Raw genomic sequence first — 27,916 nt, forward strand, 5'->3', positions numbered from 1 at the left:
TAAAATATTTTGGAGATTTGTCTGAGTCAATAAATGTTTATATAATATTATTAAATGTTTTGAGAGTGCATCACCATTTCCACTTATTTACAACCATAGTTATTTGGAATGTAGTCGCTTTTGATGTATGACATGTAATTTGCAAGTATACGATTTTCATTTTAAAACAAACGACTAGAAACAAACACTAACAAATGTATGATATATGATGAGTGTCAAAATTAATGTTCTAAGTGATATCTCAACATTCTTGAAAAAACGTCAAAATCAAGAATGACCCCAATGGGACCCCATGCACGTTTATGGGGCTACTGCGTTGCGCACGTGCATATCATGAGTTGTGTTTAGGGTGATAATAGAGGGAAATTGTGGTGCGTTCATAACGTTCCTTGAAACGTTGGTTTACGTGTACACTTCCTATCCAAATTGAAAGCTCATTATCCCTTACTTTTTTTAAGAGTATATTTAATTTCGTGCTTCATGTAAGCTAAAGGTCTCAATTCGGGTCATGTTCATCACCAGCATCTAAACACATGGCATGTCCTGATTAGCAAGACCAGAACACATACATGCAGTGGCCTTTACAGTGTCCTCGTCGCCAAACACACGACCCTGAGACATTGTAGCAGCTTCCCCTTTGTCCAAGCGTTCCGATGACCTGCGCCTTCGCGAACACCCGTCTTTACAAGAACAGTGCCTGGTACGTCGTCCACGATTGCACTCGCTCCATGGGCCCCAGCTTCCTTCATCACACGGATTCACGCACGCCTTCTTCTTGGCATCTTTACCGACGCACAGACACGTGGTGCAAGAGCGTGTCTTGGACTGTCGACCACTGTTGCATGCGCCCCATTGCTGCCAAGGCGTCCATTGTCCAAGAGGCTTGTGCTCCTTCCAGTATGCCAGGTTCATCTCATCAAGAGAATGGCACCAGACGCTGTTATGAAAAATATGCACGGTTAGCTTTTGAGGAACATGCATGAGTTCGTGACCCAGACAGGTCATGAATGTTCCCCATGAAACTTTTTGGAAAAGTCACAAAATTACGTAAAATCTCAACAGGAAGTTGAGTCACAGGTCCATGTTGTAATCATCATATTGTTAGAATTACGTTTGACGCGTCCCTTTAGTTATCAGTCTCGAGGGGGGGGCAGGGGGAGAGCTTCACGGCTAGCTCGTCAAGACCCGGGTTCTATTCTTCAAAAGGGTCCAATGTGTCTTATTGGTCGACTATTGCTAAAAGTAGCGTAAAACTAAATTCACTTATTCACTCAGTCTCAAAACAAAATGGTGAGTGAGTGAGTTAATATTTAACGTCACATCGGCAATATCTCAGCCATATCGTGACGAGAACGTTAAATACTGAAGTGAAATATATGGATACTATAAAAAACCTGTCAACGAGGGACAGTAAAACAACTAGAATATCACAACTGGGATTAAAACTAGTGTGGAATGTTAAAACTAATATCACTATTCGGACAATACAACATAAAATCAGGCTATAGATTGCCAACAACTGAAGGTAGATCACCATACTAGGGGCCATGGGGACTTACAGTACCTTTGCTACCTGCATGGACCCTAGTTGGATTTACATCATCCCCTCAGCTGTCAGCAATTTAGTCACATCTAGCCAAAAATTAAAAATACACATATACTACGATTAAGAACAGTGGAAAGTTTAAATTTACTGTGAATGCTTTTGGACTTACGTACCCTCTCAGGAGGACAATAATTTTACAATACTTCAACCCCCTTCGAGGGTACAGCCACCAACAATTCAAGTTACTAATCCAAACTTCCAATAATTAAAATACATCTATTTACACAACATAACATTCAAAATTCAACCCAAAAATCAATCTCTTTTAAAAAACCAATAATTAAATATGAATTAACGCTAGTAAAAAGATCCTTCATTGTTTTAACTGTAAAATACTTATCCCTTGTGATGGAGAATTCAACACAGTCAAGCAGGATATGCTTGACCGTGGTTCTCTCATCACAAGGGATACAAAACGGAGGATCCTCACCTTTCAAAAGGTGCACATGAGTATATCTAGTATGGCCAATACGACATCGTCTTAAAATAACTTCTTCAAATCTGGACTGACAACCCAAGTAAGTGTAACCTATATACGGTTTTATTTCATGTAATTTATTTATACCTACTTGGGTGTCCCACTTCTTCTGCATCAGATCACGGATGTAAGTTCTAATGCTAGCTTTATAATCAGAGTATGGAATAAGAAGTGGTGTCACAGATTTGTTGAGTGCTGCCTTGGCAGCAAGATCGGCCATTGCGTTACCGGAAATACCTACGTGGCTGGGTAACCAACAAAAGACGATGTCGTATTGGCCAGTGGCAAGATTATTATACAATTCAATAATTTCTATTAAAAGTGGATGTTTACAAGAGATATTTTTAATAGCCTGAAGGCAAGAAAGAGAGTCGGAATAGATTATATATTGTTTACGTTTAGGGTGTCTTTGAATATATTTGAGAGCTGTTAATATGGCGTTAGCTTCTGCTGTAAAAATTAGGGCTGTGCAATATTACCGGTAAACCGGTATATACCGGTATAGAGTCCCACGATACGAATATCGCGATATTGGTTCGAATTCTGCAATATATTGGGTCATCCAGAGTTAGCTCCCCTTGAATTATCTGCCCTTGATTTCCCTAGCAACAAAATGGCGGATGCCCCTCGAGAATACGAGGTAATTCCTAACAAGCGTGGAAAAAGTGATGTTTGGAAATATTTCGGACTCAAAAAACGCATCTCTGATGGTAAGGTTGAAGAGAACATAGCTGTGTGCAATAGCTGTAACGTAAATGTCAAATACAGCGGGGGAACAAGCAATCTGAGCTCCCACATTCGTATTCACCACAAGAAACAGATTATGTCGTCTCAGACTGTCACTTTGGGGAAAGGGAAAGTGAAACTTGAGCCAGAAGTGCTTACCGAGTGTGCGCCACAGTGTTTACAACAGACTATCACCCACGTGTTCGAAAAAAAGAAGGAGTACTCGGCCACTTCACCTAGAGCGATGTCAATCACAAACAAGATAGCACGTTTCATCGTAAGAGGACTTCGGCCGTACTCGATTGTAGACGATCATGAATTTCGAGAACTCCTGTCTGAGTTAGATGTCAAATACCGCTGTCCCTCACGGTATACGTTTGCCAATAAAATCATTCCACAGATGTATGAAGAGACAAAGAGACAAATTCTGATACAACTGAAGGAAGCTGAACAGGTATGTGGTTTGTGTAGTAGAGTCATTCTTAACTGCTTCAACTTGCTTGAATGTTGTGTTGTTTCACTGACATAAAAAAATCATAAATAATTAAAATATTACATTTGGGGAGAAGATTCTTGTACATATGGAAGCCACATCACAGTATCTTTCAATGATCAATTAAAATTTTAGACTGAATCTTTCTTTTATTTATCATTGAATAAACGAATTATCAATCTTACCGCCTGTAACTCTGCACAGATTTTGTTCTTTGAAACCCACCATTCTGTATAATTACATAGGTTGCGTTAACAACCGATGGCTGGACGAGTTGTGCTACAGATAGCTACCTGACTATCACTTCATGCCATATCAACAAGGACTGGGAAATTGTCAACTTAGTTCTTCAGACACGTGTCCTCAATGAAAGCCACACAGGTAATTGAATGTGTAAATATTAAATAAGCATTTGTTCTTTTGATAAATCACTGAATGCCGTATCAATATGGTGGCACATTGGGATAGTGAATGTTACAAGCTGTCAAAAAAAAATCCAAACAATTTTACAAATTTGTATAAGGAATTATCTTTGCAAATTTATTTATGAATCCATTCCATCCAAACGAATCCCTTAAAACATTGCTCAGAAACCCATTCAGTAATCAATATTAACTGAAAGTGGTTCAATATTGATTTTACTTTTTAAGATTCCAGATTTAAATATACATTTGTTTGCATGAATGTTACTAAAACTTACTGAATTCGTCTAATTTGATCAAAGATTAAAATTAATATGATATTCTATATTTCATGTTGCAGCTCAGAACATTGCTGATGAATTACAAAGTGCTGTACAGAATTGGCGGGTCAACACTACTGTTGGGTTTCCCCCTGTCACTACAGACAATGCAGCAAACATAACTAAGGCTGTAAACCTGTGCAAGTCCAACCTCCATGTACCATGTCTAGCACATACACTCAACCTCGCTGTGCAAAAGTCCCTCAAGGTGAAAGAGGTGTCACATATCCTAGGAAAGATGAGAAAAATTGTTGGATTCTTTCATCGCAGTCCACCAGCAAATCAAGTCCTGCGAGATAGGGCTGTACTTCTCGCTCTCCCAAACCATGACCTTATCATTGATTGTGTGACACGCTGGAACAGCGCCTTTGACATGGTGGCAAGATTTTTGGAAATGCGGGAAGCTATCATTACTGCGCTTGTGGCAAAGGAAACTTCCAAGACAAAGGGAGATTTACCGTCACTAACTGATAATGAAATCAGTCTTGCAGAGGAGGTTGTCCATTTCTTAAAACCAATGAAAGATATGACAACACTTCTCTGCTCTGAAGGTACACCAACTGCCTCTGTCATTATGCCTCTGAAACATCACCTTCTCACTGTTGCACTGAGACCTGACGATGCAGATAGTGCCACCATCAAGGAAATGAAAGAGATCATGACATCAGACCTTCAGCCAAGATATGTCAAACAGGCAGATTTGCTGTATTGTGCATCAGCAGTGGATCCAAGGTTTAAACATTTGCCTTTCCTCAGTGATGAAGAAAAGTATGATGTTTTTAAAAAGGTCACGACTGAGACTGCCAGACTGATTACAGAAAAGCGCAAGCTACTCACTGTAAAGACTGAACCCACAGAATCTATCCCTGCTCTCCCTAACCTCCCATACATTGAGGAAAATGTGCCTGTTAATGTGAAACCTGAATGTAAGGATTCCACAGACATCACTACTTCATCAAAACAAGCAGTAGACTCTGAAGGTAACAGTTTCACCAGTAAACCTAGTCTGTTGGAGGGAATCCTTGGTGACGTATTTATTGTTGATGATGAACCTGCCCAATCGCCTTTCGATTTGGCAAAACGTGATGTTGACAGGTACTTTAATGACGGCCCGATTCCCCTCAGCAGTGATAGTTTGGGGTGGTGGAAAGTAAATCAGTTGAGGTTTCCAATCCTAGCTGTGTTTGTGAAAATGATGCTCTGTGTCCCAGCCACAAGCGTACCCTCTGAACGCGCATTTTCCACAGCTGGAGACATTATTACACCCAACAGAGCTTCACTGAAGCCCGACAATCTGGACATGCTTCTGTTCCTGAAGAAGAACTTGAAGTGAACAGTTTGTGTGAGGAATGATTTCGCAAAGTGTGCAACTGAACTTTATTTTCGTTTGTGGTAATGGGTGCATTTCCACTAATGTGGACAACTTTGACAGATTACTGGTGGCAGACTTGCCTTTGATTCAACTATTTTTATGTTTCCATAGTGTTATCATTTGTTACAAAATGTTATACTTTTCTAAATTTAGGTCAGTCTGGAGGCTATTAAACAACCAAAGTGCCAAAACATATTTATTTTATTTCTGTTACCTTTATTATTGTGTTCACAAAACTGCAATACTTCAATTAAACATTCCATGTTGTCTCCATATCTTGTTATTTATCTGTAAACCACTGGCTTACAGCGATACACAGGGCGCCTGAATGAATGGTGTAACGGTAACTTAGACCTTGATGTCACACACAGAGAGCTATAATGAATTTATGATGTATGTGTATGGGCAGAAACCCCCTAGTCAATATATCGCAATATATTGCAATATCTCTAAAATTATTGCAATATATCGCAATATGAAAATCAGGGCAATATCCAGCCCTAGTAAAAATAGAACTATTATCTGGTAATCGAGAAGATATTGTTCTGGATCCAATGACAGTGGCACAAGCAACTGCGCCACCGCCCTTGGACCCATCTGTAAATAAGGATTTATAATTGCTATATTTATGTTTCAGTTGATTATATTCTTGTTTATACTGTAATTCATTCGTTTCTGATTTTTTAAAAGTCGTCAATGTTAGGTCAACTTGTGGCCTAACCAACTGCCAAGGAGGAGAAGAAAGAAGACGGGAAGGAGCTATGTTTTCCAGCTCAATGCTGGCAGCAGAAATAAGTGGTTTTATTCTTAAACCCAGAGGCGGAACAAGAGAAGATTTCTTTTTGTGTAAATCCTCATACAGAGGATTGAAAACACAGTTATATGCAGGGTTGGACTCATTTGAATATAGTTTTGTTACATACTGTAAAGCTAATTTTATACGTCGCTGCTCAAGAGATGGTTCGTCAGCCTCGACATACAGGCTGTCAACAGGTGAAGTTCGAAAGGAGCCAAGACAAAGTCTTAGACCTTGATGATGGACTGAATCTAATAGTTTTAAGTTGCTTTTGCAGGCTCCACCATAGACGATGGAGCCATAATCGAGTTTCGAACGCACGAGAGATCGATATAGATGGAGAAGGGTAGCTTGATCCCCTCCCCATTTTGAATTTGAAACCACTTTCAACAAGTCAAGAGCTTTCAGGCATTTAGTCTTAAGTGATTTAATATGCGGTAAAAACGTTAAGTGTGAGTCAAAAATGAGACCCAAGAACTTAGCTTCCTTCACAACTTTAATTGGTGTGCCATCTAGAGATAGTTCAGGGTCTTTATGTGGTATATATTTACGACAAAAGTGTATACAGTTAGTTTTCGATTTAGAAAATTTGAAGCCGTTTTCAAGACACCATTTATTAATTTTGTTTAAACACAACTGTAGTTGTCGTTCAATGGTATGCATATTTTTACCACGACAAGAAATATTAAAATCATCCACAAATAACGATCCATCAATTGAATCGTTTAAAACTTTTGATAAACTGTTTATCTTTATACTAAAAAGTGTGACTGACAAAATACTGCCTTGTGGAACTCCCTGATCCTGATTGTAATGATCAGACAGGATAGAACCCACTCGGACTTGAAATTGTCTATTATTTAAAAATTTGCCTATGAATTCAGGCAAACGACCTCGCAAACCGAAATCATGTAAATCTCTCAGAATGCCATACTTCCAGGTTGTGTCATATGCCTTCTCAAGATCAAAAAAGATAGACACAGCATGTTGTTTATTGACTAGTGCATTTTTCACAAATGATTCTAAACGCACTAAGTGATCGACAGTACTTCTGTTTTTACGGAAACCACATTGTATATCTGTTATAAGGTTATTTGTTTCTAAGTACCAAACAAGTCGATTATTTATCATGCGTTCCATGGTCTTGCAAACACAGCTAGTTAATGAAATCGGACGATAATTAGATGGATCCGTATGATCGCGTCCAGGTTTAGGTATTGGAACTACTATGGCATCACGCCATGAAGAAGGAAATTTCCCGGAAGTCCAAATATCATCAAATATTGATAACAGCGTCTCCAAACAGGATTCTGGTAAGTGCTTCAGGAGTTGATAATGTATGTTATCAGCTCCTGTAGCAGTGTCATGAGCCTGATCAAGAGCAGTATGGAGTTCATGAATAGAAAACGTTTCATTATAATCTTCCCCGTTATCAGAATTGAAATTGATAGTTTTCTTTTCTTGTTGTTTTTGATACTGCTGGAATTTAGGTAAATAATTAGAGGAGGAAGAGTGTTTAGCGAGGGTTTCGCCCAGTCTATTTGCAATATCTGATTTATCCGTAAGTAACTGATCTCCATGTTTAAGATGATGGACAGTAGATTTAGTACCTTTACCTTTAATTTTTTGGACCATGTTCCATACCTTGGACATGGGTGTCCGAGAATTTATTTTAGATACATAATTTTGCCAAGATTGGCGTTTGTTCTGTTTAAACGTACGCCGCGCTTTAGCATTTAAAATTTTAAATTTATTCAAATTATGCACCATTGGATGGCGACGGAAATAATGTTCTGCTTTTTTCCTTGCCTTCCTAGCTTGTTTGCAGTCATCGTTGAACCATGGTTTTCGAATATGTGGAACTGCAGAGGACTTTGGTATACACTCATCAGCTATGGAGTTCAATTCATCAGAAAAACATTTAATAGCATCGGGAACGTCAATAAAACGTTGGGGTTTAAGTTTTTCAGAACACAGTGTTTCATATAAAGCCCAGTTAGCCTTTTTAAAATTCCGCCTTGATGATGGAGGAACATCAGATGGAGTAACAGCTTTTAATACAGTAGGATAATGGTCACTTCCACAGAGGTCATCGTGGACTGACCATTCGAATTCATTAAGTAGTTCTGAATTTGTGAGTGACAAGTCGAGAGCAGAATAAGTCCCTGTACCAGGGTGTAAATATGTGTTGGAACCATCATTATAAATACATAAATCATTGTCAGAACAAAAGTCCTCCAACAATTTACCTTTAGTGTTTGTATTTACACTACCCCAGAGTGGGTTGTGCCCATTTAAATCTCCCATTATAATACAGGGCTTCGGCAGTTGATCATATAGAGCTTGAAGATCGGTTTTGGCAAACGCCGAAGACGGCGAAATATAAAGAGAGCAAAGTGTAAACGCTACATGTAAAGTAATTCTTACTGCAACAGCCTGCATATTAGTAACAAGCGAAACAGGGCTTTGAATAACATTTTGTCTGACAAGAATGGATGATCCCCCAGTGGCTCTATCACCCGGAGGCGAAAAACAATGATATGCATTAAAATGACGAAGGTCAAATATATCTGTTTGTTTTAAATATGTCTCTTGGAGACATATCGCTGAAGGTGTAAAATCTTGGACTAATAGCTGTAATTCATGTACATTAGTCCTTAATCCTCTGCAGTTCCACTGTACAATATTATTGGAATAAACTATCTTTTGGGGGGATTTATGGGGGATCTACCCCGCACTCTTTTGGAGGGCGACAAGCTATGTGCCCTAGAATGGACGTTTTCAGAAACGTCCATGTCTTCAAGAGACCCGTATTTATTAAACAATTGAACTTTATTTTGTGACCCCTTAGGAGCTCTGCCACTTTGTTGTTTTGAAGCATCAGGCTTTGGCTTCGGTTTACTTTTCACCGTTTGTCGACTATCAGCTGTTGATTGAGACTTTGAATGTGACTGAGATGCTGATGATTTGTGATCAGAAGACGACTTTGAGGTACTAGGAAGTGATTCCTCAGTCTGTGATGATATAGCAGTGCACAAAGGCTGTGGAGAATCACAATTGACCCAAGTCAAGGTAGTTTGGCAGCCTGTGGTTGATGTTGTTTTAGAACTAGAACCCGATGATGTTTTTGCTATTGTAGCATAACTTTCTGGAAGATCAGATCTTTTTACCAGTTTTTTGGCCTCAGAGAAAGATATATTTTGTGTAAATTTGATTTTATTTATCTCCATTTGTTCTTTCCAAATTGGACACTGTTTAGAAAATGAAGAATGGTCACCTGAGCAGTTGGTGCATTTTTTAAAGTCACTGTCACAATCTTCTGTTGTGTGTGTCTTCTCACCACAGTGAGCACACACAACAGACAATGTGCAAGTACTAACACCATGACCAAACTTCTGGCATTTAAAACACCTTAATGGATTGGGTATATAGGTGTCTACATTGATGTGACAATAGCCTGCCTTTACAGATCTGGGAGCTGCTGGAGAGGAAAATGAAAAGAGGTAGGTATTAGTCTGAATGGTCTCCTGGTTTTTACGTGTTGTAAAACGCTTAACGTACGTGACCCCTTGATCTTTCATTTCTGAAACAATATCAAATTCAGACATGTCGGCAAATAATCCATCTCTATCCCTGATGATTCCTTTGCTTGTGTTAAGTGTCCTATGTGGAGATACTGATACTGGAATGCCGACGAATGTGGTGGTAGACATCAGGTTAGTAGTTTGTTGTCTTCTGTTGCATTCAACGAGCAACGCACCTGAACGCAAACGTCTGATATTTTTGACGTCACCAGCAATTCCTTGTATGCCTTTCTGTATCGCAAAAGGGTTCAACTTCAGTCTGCTGTTATCTTGAGTCTCAATCACGACAAAACGTGGCCAGTAATCAATGGAAGTGGACAGTCTTTGGTCGTTATCATCTGGATCATTGTCAAGTGGACGTTTTTTCTTTGTAATGGGGATTTGAGAAGCCATGGTTATGGTTGAATAGTTCATCATCCGAGCTCCCCACCCACCACGGAGTATCACAAGGACAATGCTAAAAACAAGCGGGTCTCCGGCTTGCAGCACCAAGGATACTCGGATGATATACTCCAGCAGAAAAATTAAAAGATTAATGATTCCACCAGATTGGCCCATGAGCCACCGCCTTCTGGGATACGACTCTAGGCAATAATAAACAGTAACGTTTTCAAATTCTGTTTCGAAATTCGCCAAGGCTAGAAAATATAAACATACAATTCTCAAATTTTTGTGCAACACTACAGAGTTATAGCACAGGGCTTTGCGTGACCAGCCGATTGATAGAAACGGGCCGATTCTACCACCCGTCTAGGTGAAGTAAGGGCCAAAGTTGGGCAATGGAACGCAGTTAAAAGCCCCAGTGTCCTCAACCACCAGGATCCCGTCCTCCACCGACACGGGACGCAACCCACGGCAAACGGGTTGGTGGACCAAATATCCCCCCGGGTCCACTACGGGGGTGTTGGCGAGCTCTTGGCGTTACCCAGCACCCACCACGAGGAGGTGGCTCGCCACGGGTGCCAAACAAAATGGTAATTTGATAAAACAAGCAGACGTAAATTCATCTGGTAAATAGTAAGTTGTAAACCTTTGGCAATTCACAGCAGTGATTTGCAATATACGAACAAAAACATAAAAGTCTCCACATGAGAGAAAAGCTTGACGATTTCTTAAAAAAATGAACGGCACTATGAAAACAAGAGACAGCGATGTCACAGGGCAAGAAACGTACTAGCTTCGGATTGATAAATAATACGAAAATAATAAACAGTGTGTCAAACACTACAATCAGCATATAGTACCCGTGAATATCCGGGTTAGAACTCATTATCGTCATGCTTATTGTTAAAGGATACTAACGGGGTCGGGCGGACAGACTTCGTTAACACATGTCATCGTATCCCACTTGCGTAGATCGATGTTCATGTTGTTGATCACGGGATTATCTAATCCAGTCTCGATAATTTGCCGACCGAGCCACATAGCTGGTATATTGCTGTGCGGCGTAAAACAACAAACCCACCGACTAGCCAGCATATACCGAAGTTGTGTCTGCGTCCTGTGGAAATCGTTAACTGCGCAATGTATCTACAGACCAACAGGGTAGAACTATTATCTATGTTCCCGAACCCGGCCACAATATTCATTTTTGTGACCCTTACACAAAAACATAGCTTCCGTGAACCCATTATATTCCGGAAACCCCATGGCTATAAGATAAAGAAAGATTGCAGGTGCTGAAGTAGTCACCCTCATGGCTTATGCAGGACCGATGAGGCTCGCTCTGCTGCACGCTTGTTCACAACACATGTGAATATAATCCGGTTACAACTGGTCTTCAGCAACGCATGCCCGTCGTAAGAGGCGGCTAACGGGATCGGGTGGCCAGACTCGCTTAATTGGTTATACATGACATCGTATCCCAATTTTGAGAAAACCAGATTTGTTGCATACCTGTGATGTGACGTGGATATTGATAAAAGCGGCGTAAAATCTTGTTGATCCACCCACTATGAATGTTAAAGCGGTCCAGGCACATATCACTCACTAATTAACATATGATAACAGTTACCAGTAGGTAACAGCCCATAGGCATAACGGTTGTACAGGGACAACATGTCAAATTTATTACAAAACGCCCAGTAAATCATATACACAAACTGAAAAAAGTGATATAATATTGGGATATTGACTTAAAATGGTCCTGACAATGTTGAAGTTGTGCAGTGTAACTAATACATTGATATACTCACAGAGGTCCCTTGACGAACGCGTTCTTCGGGATCTTGTAGGAATCGGTATTGTCACATACAACCCGTGACAGTGTCACTTTCCGGATTTCCCTCAGTTGGGCTGCACAGATATATAGTTCTCTTCAACATGTGTGTGTTTTCAAAGTGTTTACTGTTCTCAGGGAGGTCTCAGTCTGGATTGGTGCTTTACACCGCATTCGGCAATATTTCAGCTATATGACGGTGATCTGTTAAATAATCTGACCTGGACCAGACAATCCAGTGATCAACAGCATGAGCATCGTTCTATGACCCGTGGCTTGTGTCAACCAAGTCAACGAACCTGACCACCGCCTCTTCGACAAGCACGGGTTACTGAAGACCCATTCAAACCCGAATATTCATGCAAACATGTCACAACATGCTGCGGGGCGAGGGCATATTGTCAGGTACAAGGATTACACAATCGAATCAAGTACATACAGGCAAACAAACATACACCTGCTTGCACTCAGGTGTACTAAGGCACATATACGCACTCGGATGCATACACTCGCACGCAAGAAAGTGCATACATACAAACCATACATGCATACGCATGCACACACTATTGCGTGCGAGCATACATGCACACACATACACACACGCACACGCAAGCCTGCACTACCATGCAGAGACAAAGACACTAATGCACACATGCACTAACGCTAACACAATATACGCACGCACGTTTGTATAGAAAAACGTACATCGCGAGAATCTAACATTGTCGTTGTCCTCTTCAAACCAGAATCGGTCTCCTTCCTTCAGTGCCTGGAACTGTTTCCCCAAGAGACAAGTGAATGTGGGTCCCAGAAGTCCCCTTGGAACAGGTGTCTCAGACAGAGCCCCAGGAAACAGGTCGATGTCGTCGACATCACTGGAAAGACGCAGATACATCTACTACAGCATCTTTAGGAACACGTCTTTGATTTCTTTTGCATCAGGTATGCAAGTTTAATGAGAGATTTATTGAATGCGGCCCAGTGCTCCAACCTTTTTGCCCCTGCAATCAACAGACACTTTCACGGTGCCATCAGACAGGTAAATGTGAACCGACCAATCCTCCGGCGCTAGTTCCTCCGACAGAGCTCCTGGGTAGAGGTCAATGTTGTCAGTATTGCTGGAGATGAAACCCTAACGGTAAATTAAACTGATGCTGTGGGCAGAAAAAAGCTCCCCTTTAGGATCCAGCTGATATCATCACTGGATTTAACACAAGCATGATGTATCTAAAACGAATTTTCACATTCTCTTCATCCGGTGTGTGGTGTGTTGTCGTCAGTCAATAACAGGATTGTCTTGTCCAGACTCGATATTTACAGATCGTTGTCATTGTGCCAGAAAATTTGCTGAATGAGACGTTAAACATCATACAAACAGTCTTTCATGTTCCACAATATTCCAGTCTGGGTCGGACAAAAACAAATGGTTGGCATTGTAAGCAACAACCATGACATATCTGGTTACCATGACAGTGTTTTGTCCTACACGTGTTTTGGGGAACAGTTCTAATCGTAACACTAGAGATAAAGTTCAGTTCCAGTAGATTATAACGTAGTCAATGACTCTCTTCACTTAGCGGTTAAAACTGATGTTCAGGAAACAATGCTTATCGAAAGATCGCTCGCTGACAGTAGCATAACTGAGCTAATATCCAGTGCTAGTTTCGTCAGCCAAAGACCTTCGTCAGGTTAGTGAGTTTTACCTCACACTGAGCAATATTTAAGCCACATGTATATGGCGGTGGTCTGTAAATAATCGAATCTGGACCAGACAATCCAGTGATCAACAGACTGAGCACCGATCTACGCAACTGAGATACGAGCCAAGTCAGCGACCTGGCCACATGATCCCGTCATATGTAAATTACTGAACGCGGCGTAAAAGTAAACTCACACATTCACTCCATCAAGTTCAGTTTGGATCTGTAATTCAGCTCACCTGTATGTATACTCACACGGGTGCGAGCACGCACGTACACACTAACTGATATATAGACGTCTGACTCACCTGTATACGTCTCTAAGACGATCGACAGCGTTTGTTGTGTGGGTTGTAGAGGCTAGGTCTGAGAACTGGGTAGCGTCTGGAAGATCACAGTACTTCCTCCACTTGGTGTAAGACGGGAGCCCGTGGTCTCTTCCTCTCTGGATGTTGAGCGCTGCCAGATCCATGCTGTTCCCATTGCCGTCAGCAAACAGATTGTCGGTGATCTCCTGAGATAGCTTGTTGTCTGAACCCTGCATATCGTCCGTAACTAATCCTCTCATATAATTATCTACATTTCTGTTGGTAACGTTTAGAATCAGGTTCGTGTTTCCAAAACTCCCGCTCAATCTATCATTTCCGAGGTTGATGTAGGATCTACCAAAGCTGTTGAGGAAGCTTCTAATCATTGAGTGTCCCATCCTGAAAGCCGCCGTAGCAAAGGCGGATCGAATGCTGGCATCGGTTGTTGTGTTGTAGATATTGGCGTAAGCAAAGCCTGATCCCAGTGCCAAACCATACTTTGTCATTTGGTCCTTACCGAGAACTATAGGCAGATACTCTCCGTAAGTGATAGCCTAAAAGAAAGGAAAAGGTTCATTTACGTCTCTGTGAAAGTTCGATCAGAATATTGTAGCAATGGTTAAGCACTGATTTGAAAACCATGTACCATGTGCCATTTAAACAAATTCACATCCATCCTGTTTCCTATTTCAGAATAGTATTGATAGTCTTATAATTCATTAGTGAGAACAGGATCCGTTTTCCGATTTCATTTCAGCCTTAGTCCCGTGAAGATCCGGGGGGTTAAAGTTCATCTTGAGCAACCCGTGTTTGTCATAGGAGTCGACTAATGGGCTCGGGTGGTCAGGTTCGCTGACACATGTCATCTTAACCCAATTGCGTAGATCGATGCTCATGCTGTTGATCACTGGAATATATGGTCCAGATATATTTACTTACTAAGTGCAACGAAAAACTAAACTCACATACTCACTGCTGTCTTTCTTTAATTTCAGAAAAGAATTTTAATCTAACAGTAAATATCATAGCATTGTAGATTTTTCAAATACCATAGCATTGCAGGAAGTAGACAAAATTATATTAAATATATAATAAAAGTAAACTACACATACAGCGACCTAAAAAGAAACACTAACACTCATTGCATAACGTTTTTGTGAGCACAGTATCCAATTTCAGTGCATTAATTAACTTCGAATGCGCACATGATCTTTATGCTAACTGTATTGTTTTACAACGGTAATAAGCACTCACAGTCTGTATCATTTTACCAATTTCACAGCAACTTCGAGCAAAGGTCGATCAATACAGCTTTTATCATAATAAATCACCTGCATAATAGCTCCCACTATTTTCCTGGCTTCCTGGAAAATTCTTTCATCCCCCCAGTGACAGTTTAGTTGCTTCAGCCTCCTTGCAATACGGTTGTGTTCCCTCATGAAGATGGTGTGGATGCTCTGCAGAGTGGGGTTCTCATTTACACGGTGGTCACCTTAACAGATAAATTATATTGTATCTGTCTGTCAACACTGGTCACTTAACACCAAAACAACAAAAATGTTTACTGGTCGTTTCTTTCATAACAGCTCTTGTTCCCTCGTGAAGATGGTGTGGATGCTCTGCAGAGTGGGGTTCTCATTTACACGGTGGTCACCTTAACAGATAAATTATATTGTATCTGTCTGTCAACACTGGCCACTTAACAGCAAAACAACAAAAATGTTTACTGGTCGTTTCTTTCATAACAGCTCTTGTTCCCTCGTGAAGATGGTGTGGATGCTCTGCAGAGTGGGATTCTCATTTACACGGTGGTCACCTTAAGAAATAAATTATACGGTATCTATATGTTAGCAGTGGTCACTTTAAAACAAATCAAGTGTTTTTGCTTCTAAGAATGTTTACAGGTCGGATCTTTTATAAGAGCTCTTGTTCCCTGACGAGGATGGCATGCATGCTCTGCAGAGGGGCTCTCGTTAACAGGGTTTTCACCAGTAAGTCAGGCACCATGATGTCGGAAACCAGACAGGAGATTTGTGCAAGGTTTGTCTAAGTGGTGTCTAATCGGTTACATGCCCGACGAAGACAGGGCGAAAACAAAAGACAATAGCGTCACTTCAATAATCTACAGCTAGTTATGCAATTTAAGGGGACATACTGGCGGGAGTATGATCTGTGTCTACATTACCCTTTCACAAAATGTAAAAGAAGACTACATACGAAAGCCATGTGCTAACTTATTTACCTGCCAAAAAGCAATAGTTGGGGCTGTCTGGTGTTGTACATTCATCTTCGTCACCTTCATCAGCTTTAGGCAGATGGTTTTCAATCGTTTTCAGTAATCCTGAAATAAATAAACTAAATACTCCAAACAGGTTTCATCTTCCTAAACACCTGTGTTCTCAACAATGGTAGATGAAAATCCACTGACAGTAAAGGTAAATCTTCAGGACTGTTAGTGTTGGTCATATTGTTATTAAAAGCATTGATACGTAAACAACTGGATATCAGATACAATTATCTTGAAAACTGTATCTTCCCCAGAATTACGAACATCCATTTCAACCGTACTTCTTGTACAAACACCCACAACATCAATCTGGCACCAATCTGTCAACCCTGGGGGGTGCTTGAGAAGATAACTATTGCGATAGAGATGTTCTGTTACAGTACCATAACATTTTTCTCTTTGAACTGTCATATTTGAAGTCATTTCCCAAATGAATGTGTAGTTTAAAGTTTCAGTCTCTTTTAATAAGTGACAAGAAACCTGTAATCCAGAGCAACTAAACAGTTAAAGCTCAAATTCCATGAAACTGCAAGTCTGCACCCAAACAATAACAAACTCAATGTGCACGAATCTGGTAGTTCCTGTATTCTGCGCAGTGTAGACGGATTCCAACTGCTAAACTATGGATCATACATACTAATTTTCCATTATAACGCCAGCTCGTTCACTATCTGATACTTTGTATTCATCAGCCTTTAAGGCTGCGTTATATTTTGTGTTTGTTTAAAAACCCAAGTATCATTTCTTTCAGCAATATCCTAGCGCAGAACACCAGAAGTGGACTTCACAAATTATGGCCATGTGGGGAGTCGAACCCGAGTCTTTAGCGTGACGAGCCAACGCTTTAACGGCTAGGCTACCCGCCGCCCCCTGACTCCGTTACTACAGTTTAATGTTCGTTTCAGCCGCCAGTTTCAAACCAGGAAGTAAGTACATCAATCACTGACCCACTTGTCTATTGATTTATGTTTGGCACCACCCAGCGGTAATGAAATCAGCACCCACCGTCAACAAATGACCGCAGCTTGTTCTGTTCTTCCAGTGATGACCCGTACACATTTGAAGCATCTATACAGGCAGTGATCTGATTCAGCTGTTCCACGGGAGCTGCATATAACGCATAAGAAAAAATGTGCAAGAGGACGTTGCAATAGTTACAAAATATTAACACCTTCAATATATACTACATAATAAAGTACGTCTATACCCCCAAAACATGAAGTTTTGGTAAAAGTAGAATCAGGTATCTTTCCCCATGCGCTAGATATTATAATGCCACTCTAATATAGCTTGATTAAATTATAATGAGTTGAATCATGATACTTTTAAACAGACTTTCCTTCATTTACTACCACGGAAACGTGCGTTTGGGGCGAAGGAGATATTCTTGCCCATGACCAAGTCATTTTGATAAGACCTTCGAAGATACCGGGTAGAACAGGCCTTCAGCAACCCATGCTTGTCATAAAAGGCGCCCATGCTTGTCGTAAGGGGCGACTAACGGGATCGGGTGGTCAGGCTCGATGACTTGGTTGACACGTGTCATCGGATCCCAGTTGCGCAGATCGATACTCATGCTGTTGATCACTGGACTGTCTGGTCCAGACTCGATTATTTACAGACCGCCGCTATATAACTGGAATATTGCTGGTTAACTGACTCAATCACTCATTTTGATAACGCTCCAATATAGCCGAAATAAATTAAAATGAGTTAAAGTTTGCGGCATTATACCTATATACAAAAACATGCATTTTGAGCAAGATAAAAAGAGTGCACACATTTTGACGCCTTGAACATATACAGTACTTTAAGTGAGTGAGTGAGTGAGTTTGGTTTTACGCCACTTTTAGCAATATTCCAGCTATATCACGGCGGGGGACACCAGAAAATGGGCCTTACACATTGTACCCATGTGGGAATCGAACACGGGTCTTCGGCGTGATGAGCGAACGCTTTAACCACTAGGCTACCCCACCGCCCCTACAGTACTTTAAACTAACGTTTCATCTGAAAAATGGTGTTTTATCGGAGCGCTAGCTGTATTGATGTAAATGGAACGAGAGTGCACAAAAGTTCATGAAATTTCAAATTTTGACGCCCTGAACATATACAATACTTTACATTAACGTCCCGTCTAAATATGCTGTTCTGTCGGAACTATAATCATGTATAATTATACAAATAGAAAGAGGGTGCACAAACGGGCCTGGCATGAATTTTGACGCCCTGAACATATACAATACTTTAAATTAACGTTCCGTCCAAATATATTCTGTTCTGTCGGAGCTACAATTACACAGATGGGAAGAGGGTGCACAAACGGGCCTGGCATGAATTTTGACGCCATGAACATATACGATATTTAAGAACAAACAAACGTTTCGTCTAAACATGCTGAAGCTACCTAGGTTAGTTTTGTCACAAGGTGTTTACACAAGGACTCTGAATATTACATTATATTAATTTTGTAATTACTCCTCAATACGATATCGTCTATGGTGCAGTGAAAACGTACCGATGAATTTCATTTTAAACAAACAAGTAAACCAAATAAAGTGAAATTATGTTTGCGAATTATCGCCCTTGCCAAAGGAAAATATGTCTCGGAATGTTACTGAACTTGGGATAAAGGTTGTTTACAGATTCAAGTCGTTATTATTGGCTTGTATTACAAGGGGGTAAGCGCAGTAGTTGGACCAGAGAAACAAACACACGTGGGGTACATGATGTGTTAACGTAGACCAACCCTTCTCGTTCTCTTAAAACATTTATATAAACTTCTTTCATTCAAGAGCACAACGTTTCGATACTGGTTCTTGTATTGTTTTCAAGAACCTGTATAAAAACGTCGTGCTTTAGAATTAAAGAAGTTGTTATCCATAGATCCCTATTCTATCTAACATCCAACTTATACATATGCCACTGAAACAAGACCTTCTTGTTCTCGCTGCGTCCTTTAATGTGCATACCCCCTTCTAAAATAAACAACTAAAGCGTTTTGAAATCATGATCGTTTGTTGAACAACTTTTATTACTGAATATAATTCTGAGATTTAAGTGTTCAATTGGCAAGGTAAAATTATGAGGATTCGGAATTAAATTTCACTTTTTTCGATTTTTTTATGTTTCAAGTGAAATTCATTCGGTACGTTTTCAGTGCAAACAGACTATGCAAGGGAAAAGCCTACCTGCCTGACACTGTGAGTTTTCTACTTGAACAGAACGTACGAAGTTCATACAGTTAGAACTAAAGTGTCGGTCTCCCGCAGGGATTTCAATTGGAAAGCACTGGGGTCTGCAAAAGAAATGGGCTATCTTGAACCGATTTGAACGGCCAGTGCGTACCCTGTTAAATATTAACATTTGCTGTGACAAAATATTGTGTAAAGAACCGTTTCAAAAACTTTTGAATGCATCTGGATTGCAATAATGCACTGCTGCTCTTTAGTTTGCTTTTGTGTAAATGGCACAGCATCTCATGATCCAAACAAAGTAAAATCGTGTGTTTGTGATTCTGCGTCGCTTTTAGCAATATTCCAGCAATAAATAGTATGTGACACAAGAAATAGGGTTCGAGCATTGCCCCTATGTGGGGAAATGAACCCTGGTCTTCGGTGCAGCTTATAAGAGATAGAAATCTTAGATTTAGATATGGACAATGCTTACACTAACGTCTTGGGTACATAAAATAGAGCTTTTTTTTAATAGATGAGTTGAACTGTTAGGACTTATACCCACCAGTGGTAAAAAGTTTACTTCAGGGTAAACTCGATTCCACATTGTTTGCGAAGCCAATCTCCTGAGCTCCCGTCATGATATTGCCGAGATGTTGCCTAAGGCGGTGACATGCTCACCATCTTTAATCTTAGTTATCGTGCACCCGATAGTATCCATAGACTCAGGTTTATATAAACAGCATGGAAGGGAAGGTGAAGGTTGCGGTAGTTATAAAGTCTATATTATCCTTTACGTTTGACGATATCTAACAAAGACCTCGCCAAGACTGTAAACATGACCCGCATTTGAGAATCTGCCAAGGAGTTGGCATATAGACCTTAGCCAGAATGTGAATCTAAGACGACACGCAATTCAGAATACAAAAACGATGCGATATTCGCTCAGCTGTGTCTGATGTGCATGAGACCCGTGAAGGTCCCGGGGCAGAATAGGCCTTCAGCAACCCATGCTTGTCATAAAAGGGGACTATGCTTTTCGTAAGAGGTGACTAACATGTTTGACACATGTCATCGGTTTCCAATTGCGTAGATCGATGCTCATGTTGTTGATCACTGGATTGTCTGGTCCAGACTATCGCCACATAGCTGGAACATTGCTGAGTGCGGAGTAAAACTAAAGTCACTCATTCACTCACTGATGTGCATGAAGAGTCACGAATAAGTTCCTGTTTGGTTTACGTCAAGTGGATATGTGCTACTGGTGGGTCAGGATACGCTCAATGTTTTTGCGAAGTCGTGATATCAGTGTTGGTGTTTAAAGAATACTCCCCAGAGCACCAGATAAGGCGCGTATTTGCATAGTTTACTCAATAAAAATCACATTTCCTCAATCAATTACATCAAGTACCCTGGGAGTACAAAAACGCATTAGAATCACTCAAAACTACACACGCGCGCGCGCGCGCGCAAACAAACAAACACACACACTGTTATATAGCCGCTAGCCACTGTCCGGGGTTTACTGTAATAGTCACATGACTTTCATTTTCAGACTTTACAAATGGCTGCCAACTGTTTGGCAATATGACAATTACAAAATACAACTTATACATTTATATATACACCTGGAAATTAATCAAGCAACACCCCAATTTTTTCTATTGGAGCAACTTTGAAGTGTTCTGACAATCAAAATATGCCGGGTTGATATAGTTTGACACTTTTTTATTCAACAGACGATCTCTGACAAACAACTTAAAGGGAAAAAGTATCAAGACTTTGCTTTATTGCAACGAAATCCAAATTCTTAAAACTGTCTTAAATTCATGAAAAAATGGACACAATTTACTATTCATCCACAGACGTTGTTGTCAGGTGTATTAACACAAATGTCACATGGAAAGAAAGAACAGTCATCTGAGAGTCTGCACACCGACTTTCATCAATATCTAGTGTGTCCTCCCTGCGCACGCACCACCGATTCCAGACGCCTCCTCATTCCTTGGATGAGTCTCCGGATCTGATTCTGGGGGATCCTGTTCCACTCCTCATGCAGGGCAGCCGTCAATTCGTTGAGATTATGGACTGGTGGGTCTCTCTGCCTCACACGACGGCCAATAAAGTCCCACAAATGTTCAATGGGGTTGAGGTCAGGGCTCATGGCAGGCCATGGAATTCTGTCAATTGCATTTTGCCGCAAAAAATCATTTACAGCATGCGCCCTGTGAGGTCTAGCATTGTCGTCCATAAATATGGGTCTCGTTGCCAGAGGATGGTTCTCAAAATGAGGTACCACAGCCCTGTCAAGAACCTCCTGTTGGTAACGAACACCGTTAAGGTTGCCACGGATGGTAATGATATCCAACTTGCAGTTCATGGAAATGCACCCCCATACCATAACGGAACCTCCCCCAAAGGCCACAGTCTCCTGGATGTTCCGTGGAGCCATTGCTGTGTTCCTCTGCCTCCAGACCCGAGTACGACCGTCCACCATGTGCAGCAAGAACCGGCTCTCATCTGAGAAATGGACCTTCCTCCAAGAGGCAATGTTCCAGTGCAAACGGTCATTACACCAGGCCAGTCGGGCTGCCTTATGGGCTGGAGACAGTCTGGGTCGCTTGATTGGCCTCCTTGCCCGGTATCCTGCAGCTTTCAGACGATTCCGAACAGTCCTGTTCGAGATGGGTCTCCCTGGAAGCCACTCCTGTCTCAACCGAGAGCTCGAGTCGAAGGACCTGCGCCGTACAAGTCTCAGTAAAGCTCTGTCCTCCCGGACTGTGGTCTTCCTGGGTCTTCCTGGTCTAGGCAGGTCTTTAACTTCATTAGTGGCCCGGTATTTTTTCAAAAGTTTTGAAATTATGGAATGATGTCGTCCGATTTGAGTCCCGATTTGTCTTAGAGACATACCAGCATTCCTCATGCCGATTATTTGCCAACGAGTGGCCTCTGATAATTTCCTGCGTGCCATGACATTGAATTGAATGAAAAACCGAATGCAATCGACAACCTGCGCTTGTAAACACCCCAGGGAAAAAGTGCATTTTTCGAAAGTTGAGGTTAAAGCAATGCACGTGCGCTGTGCAAGCTTCACGCGCGTCATATCAACCCATGAAAAGCTCATGCTGTATGTCAATACATCAAAATTGAATAATCAATCATCAAAATTACTTCGTTAAACTTTGTTAAGTTTTTATGTGTCTTTGAATTTGGTGTTGCTTAATTAATTTCCATATGTATATTTAGCTAATTACCCAATAAGGATAAGAGAGTCTGTGTAAAAGTAACTAGTGGGAGTGACAAAATGCTAGTTACCCCTCAAAACATGCCATTACATAAACAAACATGGGAGTAAATACCCAACTGATTGAAAAATCACCTGGAGCTCTGGTTCATTATTGGTTGATTGGGTTTTACGTCAGTTTCTTTTTATAATTAAGTCTTAGAGTGCGAGCTGATGAGTGTGTGTAAGTATCTAAACGAACTTGTGTAGTGATCATGACAAAATTCAGCTTTATTACCGTAACCATCTGGGACATTCTAAGAAGCACAATTAAAGACTGACACACCACTCATCAAGACCAACTCGGACAGCCAGTCCATGTCTTACTGGTCAGTGTCTTTTTGAGCTTTATGTGAGGAATCTATTAGTAGAGAATTCTCATGAATATGGATAATAATTTATGATTTAAACAATACTTTTTTTCATTAATGTTTATATTTTATATGTTTCAGGGAATAGCAAACTAGATATGGGATAAGCAAACATGAGGTTTATGTCAATGTGTCTCCCCATACAGTGAAATAATGATGTATCTGTATATTTCTCCTAGCTCTATCTGTACCTGTTAGACTGTTGAGATCCACAGCAATCAAGCGTCACTGCAGTTGTAGTTGTTCCTGAAAAAATGAACGGAAAACCATCGTGGAGCACTCGTTAAGGAAACTTTGTTGCCTTGTTGCACACCTGCAAACATATACTAATTGTTCATTTTCTGCAACATGTACATATTTACAATTTTCATTTCATCAATTTCGTATTCCGCTTTTCATTGACGCGCCAGTGAATTTTTGTCCTTATGTTTTTAACGCCACAGTTGCGTTTCTTCTCTGTTCAGTATACATCCCGCCTGTATAATTAAAACTGAGTAACTGTCATTTGAGGGCTGAAAATCGTTGCAATATGGTAGCACTTTCACATCACATTTCGCATTGATTCTGTTGATCTCAGCCCAGCATACACAAACAATATCATGTGGTTAAAACTAGAACAAAAGTATAGCAGTTTGATTATGTAGTTTCACGTGATTCGTTCTACAGAATGACCATTTCTGGACGTGCCAGCATATAACCCCCTTCATTATCCTACAATCAATGTGTAAATATTTACCCTCCCAAATTCAGAGAATGACCACCACCATCTGTCTTTGACTCTCCTGATTTTCATGGCGAAGCATGTACAATATGAATGACCCCTCCCCACCCCCTAAAATGACCCTCTTATGTAAAAATTAAGTACACCCCACCCCCACCACCTGTACATGTACACAAACTTGTTGATCCTCGCCTACCCCCGGAGAACAAAATGGGTGCCTTAACACACACACACACACACACACACGCACACGCACACGCACACGCACACGCACGCAATTAAAATAATCCTCAGGCCATAACTTAAGAACGATCACTTTTCCGTTCTCCCTGTGTAAACATAAACACATAAATAACTTATGTAGATAGAATCATTCCATGTTCGACTGTCGGGTAGCTTAGTATTACTGCGTTCGCTCGTCGAAGACCCGGGTTCAATTTTCTGGGGTCCCCCGCCTTGATATTGCAGGATCATTACTAAAAGCGGCGTAAATACTTTCTCACTCACTCACTCCTTTATTAAAGACTACCATGGCATCGTTCTATCACCCTATATCCGACACTACCACCACAGACACCTACCATCGTTCTCCGTCACTTCCAGCTGTTGAGTCGGTGTGCTGGTGATGTCGTGATCCAGGAACTGACCCCACTGCATCAGCATGTGGGTGTAGTTGGCGTGGCGGTCAGCTTCAGTGGATGGGGTGTGGACGGTCGTGCTGATCAGACGGGCACTGGGCAAGTCCCCTCCACCAACTGCTTTCACTCTTGGAGAGGAAATTCCTGAAAATTGTAACACTGGGAGTCTATGAAGGTAATAATTGAATGGCATGGCCAGTATGTAGAACTGCAACAGGAACAGCTTGTCCATTGTTGGCAGTTCGTTATAGTTTTTAATTACTTCCTGGATACACCTAAAAGGATTAAATTATAAATGCTTGTCTCGACTATTTACACTCGGCCATCATATACAAGTACTATTTTTTAAACAAACGAAAAACCTAAAGAAACATAGTGGTCTGTAAGAGGAACGCCATCTATGACCTTTTCACAACCTTTTGATGTCAGCATAATCAGTCTGATGTTATAGCAGTTTCGAAACCACATATGGTAATACCGCCAGTGAATGATGGCGATTACATAACGCTGAATTGCTTCTTTCTTTGTTGTCTAACACCGCACTCAGCAATATTCCAGATGTACTGCGGTGGAGTGTAAATAATCGGGTCTGGACAAGACAATCCAGTGACCGTCAGCAAGAGACTCGATCTACACAACTGGGATACGATGACATAGTCAACTAGGCCAGCGAGTCTGACCAACCGATACCACTTCTTACACGCCTCTCACGACGTGCATGGGTTGCGGAAAGACCGGGTCTTCAAGGGCTCTGGACAGAGATGGATGATGTGGCGTTGTATCTCAATCAGCTGGAATCATAAAACCGACAACGATACAGCTACACTCGAACATGTTCACTTATATTCAACATCCGCATACCGTCATCATATTCCGGGGCCAACCACCGTCGCATCGACGTGAGCGTCATACCCCAAGTGGGATGTTTTAAGTTGTTGCAGCTGCCGTCAGGTGTCCTGAACTCATAGGAACTGTTACACGAGAGATTACTTGTGCATGTAATCTCTGGGCCCAAACCTCGTGCAAGCAGCTCCGGGATGTCCACCTTTGGTACGTTTCCCCTGACAGACACCAATAATTGTGAGCGAGTTAGTGAGCATGGTTTTACCATGTTCCATGAATTTCACTACCGGGAACACCATATATGGGCTTAGCACACTATGTCAAGTGGAGAATCAAACAGGGTTTTCGGCGTGACAAGCGAACGCCTCAACTACTAAGCTACCCCATCGCCCATCAAAATTGTGTCTCAACCATATACCATCGCATCTAAAGATCGCTAAACACTCTTATACAATTTTTATTTTTAATCATTCAATCTGTATACTATTTCCTTTGTTCCCATTTTCAAGTCTTTGTAAGACTTATCATTTAACGTTTCTCGGGAGAGTGACACCTAAGATGTGAAAACCTGTGCTCCGTGATTTTCATAAGGATTAAGACATGTCTAAATTAAATTAACCTTGAAATTATGGATAGACATTTCTCTTTTCCATACGAAAGAAAGACATTGTATCAGCTGGATTTCCTCGGGCAACTATTAATCAAGATGCTTGTTTTAGAACTGTTTGGAATTGGAACTGTTGGAAAAGGTTGCTATAATTGCAACCGTAAGTAATTCTGATTGGAATATCGCCACACGAGGAGTTAATCACAGAGAAACCCAGCTGCCATCTGCCACTTACATCTCCACACTTCCACACTTCCAAACTGTCAGTAAAAGAAGGTAACTTACTCCTCCACCAACTCCTGGACCTGCAGCAGACGAAGACGATGTTGCCTTCCTCGCTTAACGCTCTCTGATGTAGTAAACGTGAACTGGTTATGCTGGTCAGCAGTCGACCCTGGCTTCGAAAATTTCAAATCTGAAATAAACATGGACGTGCTTTTAAATGACTACATTGGTTTGTCAGCATGATTTCAAAGAAAAGTCCGAAGCCACACAGGTATGAGACTGGATTCTATTTCAAGATATGAAAATTTCAGCATGAAATAGCTCTTGTTTAAAACCTGAATAAGTGAGTAAGGATTTTGAAATCAGAACTTACAATATCAGGGAGGAATGCTGAAAGTCGAACCAGTGTGACGAATTAAGGCTTTAACCACAAGACTACCCCACGATTTTACGTCGCTTTTAGCTATATTCCAGTAACACCACAGCGTGGTACACCGGAATGTGCCCATGTGGGGAATCGAAACCAGGCCTTCTACATGACGAGGCAACGCTTTAACCACTTGGCTACCTTAATATTCCTTTACTCGTTTGAATGTCAGGCGTTTGTTGAGTTTCATTCAGAAAGGAAAGATCTACTTGCCATGTTGGTTTACCAGTTACCATGCTGTCCAATTCAAGATATTAGCTGTCCACAGATCTTTTCCACGCACGTGACAAAATTACCACAGTCTGAGGGCCAGCATTAATTTCTACCGCTCTTCGAAGTATACATAGATCCAAACTGCCAGTGAGGCACTGTAGAAGGCACGTTAAAACCTAACAGGACCCATTTACTGCAAGGTGAACGGACGAACTACGACGGACGAACAATAACTAAATATAATATTTCCTATGTAAGCACCAGAATCCATAGACACACTAATATAGTGCGAAATTTACTATTTCTTTCTTTTCCAGAATCATTAATCAACGTTGATTAAACTGTAACTGTTTACCCGATGATCTAAAGTCGCCCTCCTCTTTCAACTCCTCCTCAAGCCGCATCTCAGCCCGGGAATATATCTTCATTTTCTGTGCCACAGTGAAAGTTGGACCTCCATTCGGTCTGTTCCGGTCAGTACTGGACACGGCCGGTAAAATATGACACGTTGCCAACAGCAAAGGCACCAGAGGCAACACTGGCATTGTGGAAGAATCCTGTGAAGACACAGAATAGAAGCATGCATAGAGATTGGGCGAGCTTGATACACGTTTCTAAAATGGAATGTGTTTGTGCCATTATTCAGATTACGTGAGTTCAGATTATACCGTATATCTGATTGAGTTTTTGGACTTATCCCAGCTATATCACGATAGGGGTAGATGATAAATGGTGGGAGTCTCACAGAATAATCATACAAGCTGGCTGGCTGGCTGGCTGTTTAATGTCGTATCGAACAATATTCCAGCTCCACTGTATATTGGAAGTGGTCTACAAATAATGGAGTCAAACAAATCCTCTGATCAGCAACACGATGATAGCCCCTCGCAACTGGGATACGATGACATGCGTCAACCAAGTCAGCGGGCCTGACCACCCGATCGCCTCTTACGACAATCATGGGTTGCTGAAGATCAGTTCTAACCTGGATCTTCACGGGTCTAAAATAAAGAAACCGAGGATTCCGATGCATAAGAATTATAACGTGTTACCTATATCAAAGATACATTCCTTTTCATCACAGGCAACCTGTGATATACAT

At 41.1% G+C, this 27,916-nt stretch overlaps 2 protein-coding genes across 2 annotated transcripts; one reads left to right on the top strand and one right to left on the bottom strand.

The window, feature by feature from the left end:
- Positions 1 to 525: 525 nt before the first annotated feature.
- LOC137264940 (myeloperoxidase-like) lies at positions 526 to 27,359 on the bottom strand. The gene is made up of 13 exons (XM_067800291.1): positions 27,170 to 27,359; positions 26,235 to 26,364; positions 25,361 to 25,560; positions 24,443 to 24,643; positions 23,332 to 23,386; positions 19,502 to 19,608; positions 17,316 to 17,417; positions 16,266 to 16,364; positions 15,355 to 15,515; positions 14,024 to 14,577; positions 12,721 to 12,890; positions 11,993 to 12,092; positions 526 to 937 (listed from the first exon to the last, which is right to left on the bottom strand). Exons 1-13 carry the CDS (start codon positions 27,357 to 27,359, stop codon positions 526 to 528), a joined length of 2,481 nt encoding a protein of 826 aa, XP_067656392.1.
- On the top strand, positions 2,686 to 5,686 carry LOC137265886 (E3 SUMO-protein ligase ZBED1-like). Its single transcript, XM_067801346.1, has 3 exons — positions 2,686 to 3,264; positions 3,549 to 3,684; positions 4,066 to 5,686. The coding sequence occupies exons 1-3, from the start codon at positions 2,698 to 2,700 to the stop codon at positions 5,376 to 5,378; spliced, it is 2,016 nt and encodes a 671-aa protein (XP_067657447.1). The 5' UTR covers positions 2,686 to 2,697; the 3' UTR covers positions 5,379 to 5,686.
- Positions 27,360 to 27,916: the final 557 nt, after the last annotated feature.

Source organism: Haliotis asinina, chromosome 15 (genome assembly GCF_037392515.1).
Source record: "Haliotis asinina isolate JCU_RB_2024 chromosome 15, JCU_Hal_asi_v2, whole genome shotgun sequence".
Taxonomy (NCBI): Eukaryota; Metazoa; Mollusca; class Gastropoda; order Lepetellida; family Haliotidae; genus Haliotis; species Haliotis asinina.

Excerpts from the sequence above, each read along its gene's own strand:
- LOC137264940 (XM_067800291.1), bottom strand. The coding sequence starts at position 27,359 with ATGCCAGTGTTGCCTCTGGTGCCTTTGCTGTTGGCAACGTGTCATATT. Across the intron at positions 25,561-26,234 it reads GTCCAGGAGTTGGTGGAGGA|GGGAAACGTACCAAAGGTGG; the intron begins GTAAGTTACCTT and ends GGTGTCTGTCAG. Across the intron at positions 23,387-24,442 it reads GGAAGTGACGGAGAACGATG|GAACAACTACAACTGCAGTG; the intron begins GTAGGTGTCTGT and ends TCATTTTTTCAG.
- LOC137265886 (XM_067801346.1), top strand. The coding sequence starts at position 2,698 with ATGGCGGATGCCCCTCGAGAATACGAGGTAATTCCTAACAAGCGTGGA. Across the intron at positions 3,265-3,548 it reads AACTGAAGGAAGCTGAACAG|GTTGCGTTAACAACCGATGG; the intron begins GTATGTGGTTTG and ends ATAATTACATAG. Across the intron at positions 3,685-4,065 it reads CCTCAATGAAAGCCACACAG|CTCAGAACATTGCTGATGAA; the intron begins GTAATTGAATGT and ends TTCATGTTGCAG.